We start from the raw sequence: 10,692 nt of genomic DNA, 5'->3' as shown, positions 1-10,692 counted from the left end.
ACACACACACACACACACACACACACACACACACACACACACACACAGACACACACAGACAATTGCTGCTCACTTCCAGTTGCCACCCAGTGAGAGAGAAAGGGAGGGGAAAGGAACCGCTTGAAAGAGAGATGGAAAGAGAATATTCCCAGATTCCAATGACTATTTAAAAACATAGAAATCATAGTCACAATAAATGTGGACTGTATGGATCAGGTGCATGAAGGCTGGGAATCGGACACGCACACTCCTCAGCCTGGGGGAGCTGCCAGAAGGGCAGAAGGGCACACACATGGGGGTAAACAAAGCCACCACAAGCAGGACAGTACCCGATGTGTGTGTGTGTGTGTGTGTGTGTGTGTGTGTGTGTGTGTGTGGCACACGGTGGAGACTGACAGGGAGGCAACATGAGAGGGACAAGCCTTTTAACATCTGGCTAAGCACTGACAGGAAGACACACACACACACACACGGGCAGGCAGGCGGGTGGGCGAGTCCCAGTCCTAATTATTAGAACACTCTTACTTAACTTAACCCTGCCACTAGACCGTGACAGGCAGAGATGGAAGGGGAGAGGGGGGGGGGTTTGCGAGTACAAGGAGAAGGATGAGCCTTCTGTCTCCTTGGCTGATTTTTTTAACTCCTCACGCGCTGCGGCGGCGGAAGGGAGGATTGTAAAGGACGAGGAATTTATAAAAAAAAAGCTGACATTAACAGTCAAAGAGCTCCACTTGCGGAAGCCCCACCCACACAGTTTGATTGACAGGTGGTCTGTGGGAAGTGATATCCCACAGTTAGTGACGGCCAAGCACTAAAGATGGAAACCAGAAATTCAAAACAGAATCAGTTTGTCGTCCAGCGACATCATCGTCCATCTTCCCTATTTTGTGAAAAGACGGTTTATTTTTCCTCCACGTTTTTTTTAAATTCATGTTTAGCTGCAACAATTTGGTCCTCTCCGTCCCCAGACAGAAAATTACATTTTTACCCTGCGGAAGAGTTGCCGACAAACAAAGAACAGAAGAAAGGGCAAAGAGGAGGAGGAAGAGGAGGCCTCTCGCTGTGTGTTTTCACAGCTGTGTGTGATGCGCTCCGTTGAATGTTAAAACTATTGATGGGAATACAAGAACATAGGTGTAGTTTCAGTACGTTAAAATGATTTGACTTAATAAATGTGAACAATAAACAAATTCAACAATATCTACCTGTCTATGGTGCACTGTCTTAAGAATTCCTTATGTCAGTCAGGCAGATGGGATCTGCATTTCAGCTCAACATCTCTCCATCCTCCCTGTTTCCTTCATTCCTTCCTACCCTGCAACCTTTCCTTTTTTTCTTTCTTTTCAGTCGTATGCCTGTCCAGTTTTTTCTATCTCAATTGCGTGCGTGGGAAAACGTCCATGAGTGATGAGAAAAGCCAGAAAAGCCAGAATGAAAAAAGAAGAGGGACGAGGAAGCTGGGTTACAGACATTCGGGGGTCAGGTTCAGCGTAAATCTCTCGGCCTTGTAAATGCGGAGAGAACGTAAACAAACTACAGCTGTCACACACTCATGTGGGGAGATGCACACACACACACACACACACACACACACACACACAGAAGGGGAAGGAAGTGAAGGACGTGAAGGAAAAGATGACGGAGAGAACAAAAGATAAGTACGAGGCAGAGGAAAACAAAGATGATGGAACGTGCTGGATGCTGAGACACAAACACACACGGCTTCACATTGACACGTCGTGCAAAAACGTCAAATCCCCTCTGCAAACAAGCAAGTGCACTGCGAAAGGGGGGGGGGGGTTGTGTCATTTGTCAACATTCCCATTAATTCCAATCACACATCCAATAATTCCATTCTCTCTTCTACTGTATGCACACACACACACACACACACATAAAACCCTGCTCTGCTTCATTCCTGTGCTAAAACCCTCACCATGTGAATACAGTAAACGCTGAAGGCCTTCACAATAATATGACATGCATTGTCCTCTTAAGGCATGATGGGGCCTTTATGTGCAGGTTTAGCGGCTGACAGGTTAGCGGGTTTAGCTAACAGCCGACGTGCCTGCTGGTGCAGTGGGGGGATTTGTGTGATGGCTTAACGCGGAGTAGGCCGCCGTCGCTAGGAGCGGCGTGCAGCAGGCTCGACGGAATTGCACGCGGGGAGGTTTTTTCCAAGTAGCGTTAATCGTGTTTTTTTTTTTTCGTTTTTTTTCAACATGAGAGGCGAAGAAGAGAGGATTCACCTTCGCACCTGGGATTAACTGGCACGACGGATGATTGGACCGGAATGGGATCGAAAGTAAAACATATTCAACTTGGAAATGGATGAATGCAAGACAGGTGGAAGAGCAGATGTTAAGAGTCTGCTTCACGTTTAAGATACCTTGGTCACCAAAAGGAACATGCAGTTTGTTTTCTTCAACTAAACATGTTTGTTTGTTTTTTTCTGCATGAAATGGAGTTGTAAGTTAAGTGTTAAGGACCTGATATACTCACAAACTAGAGAGTGGACATGCAGGATGCATCAAACTGGTTCCCTAAACAAAAAGCTAGTGTTTTCTTTCCAGTTGGATTTTGGATTATTGAAGAAACATAGCTGAGATAAGTTTATGATACTTACAGGTTTTGTTCATCTTCACAAACACCACTTTTATGGTTTTTTGTAGCGTGAATGCAATCATTAGTAAAAAGCTAATTTCAGGCTATAAACAAACTACACGCCACCACCACTAAGTTCACGGCGGACTAGTCGGTGTGATGACATTTAGTCGTCTCATTTAGCCTTTTGTTAGCAACCGCCTTTTTTAAGACACGTAAAAGCTTCAAAACTCCAGAGAGAGGTATCTACTGACATCTTCTACGTCGTAGAACAAAAGTTTAAAATGTGTTATTAAGCTTCCATTAACCACAGACCATATATCAGGCATCCAACCAAAAAACATTTGACTTTGAGACGAGGTAACCCAAAGTGCAAAAAATACTGACTCGTTCCCGGGATTTACGACTCGTTTAATAACTGCAGCGCTTTTTACTACTGGGTAGTGTTTTCTAGTCATTCAAAACTGCTCCAGAAGTCAAATAAAGACGACTACGCTTTCTTCACGATGACTGAGCAAACTCCATCAGCTGATGAAGACGATCATATAGCCCCAGCAAAATGCTTGTGAGAGGACCTCGAGTTAAGGAACCCGAGGAGTGATTGGAGACGACTTCAAAGAACTGTTACAATGTACCTGCAGTCGGTGCACAGCAACTAATGAGTCCCAGTCACTAACATACTTGTACAAAATGAGAGGTGGTGATCGAGAGCGCATGGGGAACGCATGTTTGACTATAATCAGAGCCACATGTCATTCATTTGGTAGATATCAAATGGCCCTGAGATATCAGCACCTTAATGAAAGCTATAAATTGCATAAACACATTAAGATACGGATTTAATGGCACAAATGGATTCAAAGTCCAGACTTAAATCGACTTCAGTCACGCTTGAGCTGGACGCACCCTTGTGAGACTCAGCAAACTTAACATATACTTGAGATATTGAGAATTAAACCTATGAAACACCTGCCATTTATATTTATATTTATATTTTGCACTGAACCAGAATCTCTATGTGACACTGTATGATCCCAAGCATTGCAAACCTCTTTTCACTGTGAGATTTCTGAGAGGCATGTGTGAAGCAGCGCGGAGACTGCTAGTTAGCTAATGTGTGCGAGTGTGTGTGTGTGTGTGTTTGTGAAGCAGCGAGAGAGCCGTCCTCATGGGATTGTACCAAAGTGTTGTTTGTTCTTTGCGCCTCCGCTGGATAGCCAAAACCAGTGAAGGAGAACCCATAATTCTTTGCTGCAAGCAGTGCCTCCGCACATCCAATTGCATTAGAAGCCTATGGTGGAGGTGGAGGCTACTTGTGCCAAGATTTAACCCGATTAGATACCGATGCAGCCGTTCCAAAAGACAGCACAGGAGGCCCACGTACCCATCTCCTATTCTATTTCTGGCCTCGGTCAAATCTGGAGTGACAACATGGCAATGACCACAAGGCTCTTGAGCTCCGGTCGCTTCCGCTGAATGCTGCAGCAAACGGGGAAAATGTCTATTTCGAATGAAAAAAAATCGTCAATCTAACGACACAACAATGAGAACCAATTCCATAGCGGAGTTGTCATTTCTTTCTCCCTCCCCTCTCTTTGTTCATGTCCCCTTTCCCCTCTTCTCACTTCATGTGCTTCTTTGATATCTTCCTCCTTCTCATTCCTCCCCTTGCCAGCCCACCGGGTGTCATTTCCCCAAATGTTCCCCTTCCCTCCTTTCCTTCCTTCATCCCTGTCTTTCTCACCCTCTCTGTGTCTCCTGCGGTGGTCTTTTTTATCGGATCAGTCTCAGGCCGCCACCTCTGTCTCTCATGTGTTCCATCAAGGATACATAACCCAAACACACACACACACACACACACACACACTCTCTCCTTCCACTAGAGGTGGAGAATGAATGAAACCAGGAGTATAGAAGCAAAGACAGTCAAAGGGGAGATGAAGTGAATTCAAAAAAGGACAGACAGAAAGGAAGGCCGTCTCTTTTACTTAAATTATACACTAAAGGCACATCTCTGTCGGTCTCTGCCTCTCTCTCTCCTAATTTGTTACTGAGATCCGATGCAGCTTGTTGACATGTGTAGGAGATGTCGGTGCTCATGCTGAGAGCTGTTTGTGCGTCTGGAAGAGTGTTTGTGTGTTTGTGCTTGGAGCTCATTCAACCCCTCTCCCACCTCCCATTTATTACACACACAGACAAACACAAACACACACACACACACACACACACACATGGCCTGCCAAGGTTTTGGGTATGTGGGTAAATCTTTTGGCAACAGGGCTGCCAGCGTTGAGCTATGATGAATGCTGATGGCAAAGAGCATGGCCGGTCTCTGAACCAGTCACTCATACACACTGACACACACCGACACACATACACCGACACACCAACACACACACACACAAACACTAATCAGATTCCTGGTGCATGAGGGCCAAATGGCATCCCTCCACCGGTGAATGCTAATGTGACCAGTGGAGCTTGTGGGCTTGTGAAACAAGGCTAGGGAGAGCCAGGAGAGATGATGACAGGAGAACATAGATGGGATTGTTTACTGGCGTGTGTTATGCTAGTGTGTCAAAATTTGCATTCTTTTGCAAATTACAGAGAGTTGTACTTTGGTTTTAATTTGATCAGAATTAGAGTTGGCTGTGTGTCTTGCTGTGTAGGTTTGGGCAGGTTTTATTTCTACAATTGACTGTAGAATCATCCAAGATTATTGTGGTTTGAGCAGTATTGATCAAAAAAGTTGGATGAGAATTGGAAGTGTGACAATGTGTATTAGACATCAGTGCAATCACTTCCAGTAAACTTAAAGAAAATGCGTAATGGAAAAGTGATGTGGCCAGACCCTTCATTTTACCATACCGAAATATTGTACAACATATCATTTTGTATCATTGCAAGAAGATAATGGGGCTGATTTGTGTTTTCACTGCATGAGACTTTCACAACAAGAATGTGTAAGTCTATGTAGTTTGAGTGTTGTGAGAACATAGCATATTTTGCAATACATTCCTATAATTAGTCTTCGTATGCCTTATGATCTATTCCTCCATACTGATGGGTGACAAATATGTATGTAAGAAAAACCTCACATGAAGTGTCTTATTAATCACTTCATAGATTCTCTAAATTGAACCACATTCGTTTAAAAGATATCCCATAAGTGTTTCATCAGGTTAAGATCTGGGGATTCCAAAGACCAATCCATGTGATTCAAATCTTCAAATCATTCAGTGGCCCCTTGTGCCCTCTGGTCTTTTGTTACCATGTTATTCCTATCGTTACCATGTTATTCCATCTGTATGCACAGTTCTAGCTTCCTTCTTTACAATGTAGAACTGCAATGAACAGTTACTTACAGCGCTCAATGCGGTCTTCTGGGCTGGAGGAAGTCTCTCGATCCGACAGGAGGCCTGACACCGCGAAGATCTTTTTCCCGCTGTCCTCCACTGCTTTCAAGGCGCTGCTAGGCGAACTTCCAGGAGGGATCTGAGAACCGCCAAAGTCATACTCTTTCCCCTCCGCATCGGAGTACCGCAGGTGGGGTGAGGCATCTGCATCCAGGCAGCCTTTGAGGCGCTTGGCCGGGGTGAAAGCAGACTGATACCCGCATGGCACTCCGTCCCGATCGTCCGGAGGTGAGGCAAAAGGCCTGAAGGCGCCGACGCCGCTGTGATTCAGCATGCTGATCGGCGAGCAGTCCAGGTTAGGTGGGGCAAACTGATGATGGAGGTGGAGGAGGGACGGAGGAAAGTCCCTGTTGGGGAATCCTGGTGGTACTCCGCCTTGGCGGTGGTACATTGATGCAAAAGTGTAAGAACCGTTGTTAAATGGCAAATGTACGTCTTTCTCAACGGACACGGGGACGCCAAATGGACGTGGCTGCTGGCAGGGAATTGAGGCGTCACGAGAGGCTTCAGCAGTGGAGGCCAAGACCATGAGGGCCGGGGAGGCTAAGGGATTGGGCAGGTAGGAGGAGCTCTCCATCTTGAAGGCTGCCCTGTGGAGATCCATGTCTGGGCGGAAGAAAGAGCTCGTTAGGATTTTAGGGGAGAGGAGGAGATGATTCCTCCTCGATCAAATTTGAGACAATGTCCAAGGCCCTTGAAAGGGGTCTCAGGAAGTGCGTGAATCTGGGTTGGAGACTTGAGGGATTTGGCTTTAAGAAGGAAGGGGCTCTGAAAAGAGCAGTTTGTGACAAAGGAGAGTATTCTTGAAGAAATCAGCCAACGTCAGGCTAGTTTGAATTCAGTTCATTTCTCTTTAGTGGCGTTAAAGTGAGTTAATCTGTCTCCAGCCAAATTCACTTGAGCTCAGTTCAGTCCAGATCACTCCGGGCCAGGTAAGTGCTGTTGGGTATATTCAGTCCTTCACAGACTTGACAGTTTGGACGACTTCAGTCCTGATGATAAATACAATAAATGGTCAAGGTTAAGTTGTTCCTCCTAGTTAAAAAGCAGTAAAAGCCTCCCTCTTGGAGAGTCTGTTGGATGTGTTGCCTCAGCCGAACGGTCGTGGAGAAGGGGTGGACATCCGTAGGTCGTCAGATCTGGTTCCTCATCTTCATGTGGTCCCCAAACTGAGGAGATACAAAACACAAACATTAGGTTAAATAAAAATGTTCCTCAAAAAATGTGATCTTGTTGCTCCAAACAAGGTGTTGTGATGTTAGTCACAAGAACAGCTGTCTTACCTGCCAAGTTAACCAAACTATACAATGCGACCTCTCAACTGAGCTCTCCCCTAATACCCGAAAAGAGATGGGTAAAGATAATTACACCTTCATTTTTTTAAATGATTTGTGGTTAGACAAGACCTGCCCTCTGATACACTTTCCCTTCAGCCATCCCTTGAGGTCTCTGCTGTTTTGAAAAGAAGTGAAAAGATATTATCTCTGCCGATAAAAGTGCTTTAAATCAGCTCTTTAACATCCATAATAAAGAGTCGAATCGCTCTGCGCACTGTTTCACATTTATCTCAGACCTCCTCATCTTTTCTTAATGATAGGTACTTTCAGAGACAAGTGGCGCGCTGCTTTTTCAACAGACAAAGATCAATGCCTTGACCTCAATCTGTATGTAGAGGAAAGGCTGGGAGCTGAGTGGAACATTTTTTAATAAAGGAGCGTCTGAAAGCCGAGGCTTGAAGTCAAAACCTTTGGGGACAGAGTGTTCTTAAGCGGACACTGTTGTCGTAGCCACAAATTCACAACCTCTTGGGAAAAAGTGTCCTCAAGTTGACACTGTTGATGAAATCCTGTAAATCCCTGCCCTTTGACAAGAAGCCAAGAACTATTTCAAACCAAAACTTCTCCCGCTTCGCCCTCCCCTTTTCCTCCTGCTCTTTATAAAAACTTCTCCAAACTGTTTCCACATCACATCTTTCCATCCCGATCTCTACAGCCCTCCACGTCTCATCTCTTTCCAAATGCCCCCCCCCCCTCTCTTGTCCTCCATCCTCCTAATCTGTCCTTCTCCTCTGTCCTCCTCCACTTTTCTCCATCCTCATCTCCCTGGCGCTATCTCTCCTTCCTCCCCCCCCCCGCCAATCTCAGATCTTGGTCTAAGCCGCTTAGTCCTACCATCTCCCAGGATCTTATTGGACCAGAACCACTTGTCTTAAGATAAGGACACACACGCACACACATTTCAAACACACACACACACACCTCTGATATGAGGCTATGCGGCTCGATGTTCAGCTCGACACCCGACTCGGTAGGGCAAACACACTCCACACTCTCGCCGGCTATGCTACCCTCTCTCCCATCTCTCTATCTAACCACTTTTTAATTCCCCAATTTTTTACTATCTGTCCCCCCTTTATTTTCACATCTCTCCTGCCAATCTCTTCTCCTCTCATCTCTCCGTCTCTCCCTCCCTCCCTCCCTCCCCCTCTCTTCTCCCCCGGGTGATTCAGATGGGTGATATCATATCAGACCTCTCCATCTGCCATCCACGAGCCAGAGGAAATCTGACTGAGTGAATAAATTAGCCGTACTTGACCTCGCGACCCCCCTTCCCCAGCGGCATCCGTGGCAACAGACTAGAATCTTCCCTCCCCCCGGGGATTAGATCGGAGCGTGCGATTGGCCGGTCGAAGGATCGCAGAGAGGCAGCCGATGAAACGACAAAATAACATTTCAGAGATTTTTATCCCCAAAGGGCAATTTGAAGGTGGCTGGCATGTTAAGCGTCCAATATGTTAAAGATTTAGAGTAGGTGAAGATGTGCTTGTCGCACATAAGTGATCATTTCTGGATTAAAAAAATCAGATCAGCTTACATGCAAATAGGTTATCATGAGTAATTTTACCTCATTTCATTAAATCAGATAAAATTAAATGCCATTTTGTACGACTTAAACGTCAACCACATTGCCATAAAAGTCACCGCTTCCGTTGAAAGATGCAACACTAATGTGCCTTGGAAAAGGTCAAACGCGGAGTCGCATGCACACATAAACACACGCCAGACACGGTATCAAGTTTGCGGGCCGGCCCGCTCTAGACGAGCTTCAAAGCTGCGTTGACTACCAGCCGACATCAAAGGAGAAACTCCCTGGGAAATGAAAGGAGAAAATCTTTTATAGCTATCAGCTGTCCACAACACTCATTCAAATCAATTTCCAAACCTGATCTCGGCTTTGGCACGCTCCCCCACCTCCCACACACACACACACACACCAACTGCCAAGAGAGAGGAGAGGGCCCGGAGACAGAGAGAGAGAGAGAGAGAGAGAGAGAGATGGGGAGATGTGAGATGTTTTACATTACCGCAAATGTACAGTAGACTACTGTAGAGTGTTGAGGACGTCTTACGCTAACACGCCTCTGGTCTGGACAGATGCCACAGAGTCACATTACACACCTCTCTTCCTCATCCTCTTTTCACCCTCTCCTCCAAACCTACCGCGATCCATCCTGGAAATAGCACCTTGAAAACGTAGCCACGACAAAGCTCCCGTCTTTTCTTTCTTTCTTTCTCCCCCATGTCCCTTTCTCTGTCTATCAATTTACTCCCTCTCCTCCTCCTCCTCCTCTTCCTCCCTCTCCGTCTTTCGCACTTTCTCCGCCGGTGTCCTCTCCCTGTCCGCGCTGTATATCAGATCACGCTTTCTCCGGTATAACCTCTAAAGTAGGGAGTGTGTCTGAGGTGTTGATAGCGAGGTAATACACTGATAAGTACCGGGATATTTCAATTTTATTATCATTACCCAGCAGGCCGAGGGGCGGTGAAAAGGGAAGGGCCCGCCAACGTGGAGCAGCCAATCCAATAAGAGGACACTGGATATTCCCTTGCCGGCCTCAATGGGAGAGGAGAGGCGAGGAGAGGAGAGGCGAGGAAACGAGGAGCGGAGAATAGAGGGTAAACGAGAGTGGAAGAGAGGAGATGAGGAGAGGAGATGAGGGGAGAGGAATATAATAAGAAAAAGTTAGGAGAGGGGAGGAAAGGAGGAATAGAAGGAGTGGAGGGTGTAGAGGAGAAGGTGAGTAGAGGAAATAAGGAGAGGAGAACAGAGGGTGTGATATCAGAGCAAAGGGTACAAATCTCATCTCCCTGGGTGATGGACACAAGCTGGCTGCCTTCTGGCCTGCTGTACATACACACACGTGTGTGACGAGGCCTCTCCAAACTGATCCCAGACAACCCCAAAGTGTCACCAAACTCGCCTTATCTCTTAAAAACAACCAAGATAATGCCACATGACACGTACCTATGCATATTGTCAATGCACAAGTGCAATTACACCCCAACGCACACACACACACACACATTAATGTCAGCCGGTGCCACTTACAATCCCATTTGCCACCGAGGGATGCCACCCACACGTTGTCTGATGCCGCGGCGTATGCATTTTATAATAGGAAATGTCACGGGGGGGAACATTTACCGCCGCTGTCATAATTTGATTACAGCGTGCAAGAACGATACAGCTGTCAGCGCAATATTAAACACAAACAGCGAGTGGGGCTTTTCACGTCAAATCTGCACTTTAAGTGACAATGTCATGCCAGTCTGCAAAATTGCAGTGTCAACGACAATGTGCTTGAACATCATTCTGATGGGGGGGGGGGGGG

The 10,692-nt window shown here is 46.2% G+C and overlaps 1 protein-coding gene across 7 annotated transcripts in view; it reads right to left on the bottom strand.

Moving 5' to 3' along the window:
- The window catches only part of rnf220a (ring finger protein 220a), a 156,146-nt gene that overhangs the window by 135,618 nt on the left and 9,836 nt on the right, over window positions 1-10,692 (bottom strand). For all 7 annotated transcript variants that reach the window (XM_031854739.1, XM_031854743.1, XM_031854740.1 and 4 more), the window contains exon 2: window positions 5,970-7,189. In XM_031854739.1, the coding sequence (XP_031710599.1) occupies window positions 5,970-6,624 (655 nt within the window). In that variant the 5' untranslated portion in view covers window positions 6,625-7,189. The remainder of the gene's footprint in view (window positions 1-5,969; window positions 7,190-10,692) is intronic.

Source organism: Anarrhichthys ocellatus, unplaced genomic scaffold, assembly GCF_004355925.1.
Source record: "Anarrhichthys ocellatus isolate YVR2014 unplaced genomic scaffold, GSC_Weel_1.0 scaffold15, whole genome shotgun sequence".
Lineage (NCBI taxonomy): Eukaryota > Metazoa > Chordata > Actinopteri > Perciformes > Anarhichadidae > Anarrhichthys > Anarrhichthys ocellatus.
The sequence above is the reverse complement of the archived record's forward strand: the minus strand, read 5'-3'. Positions and strand labels throughout refer to the sequence as shown.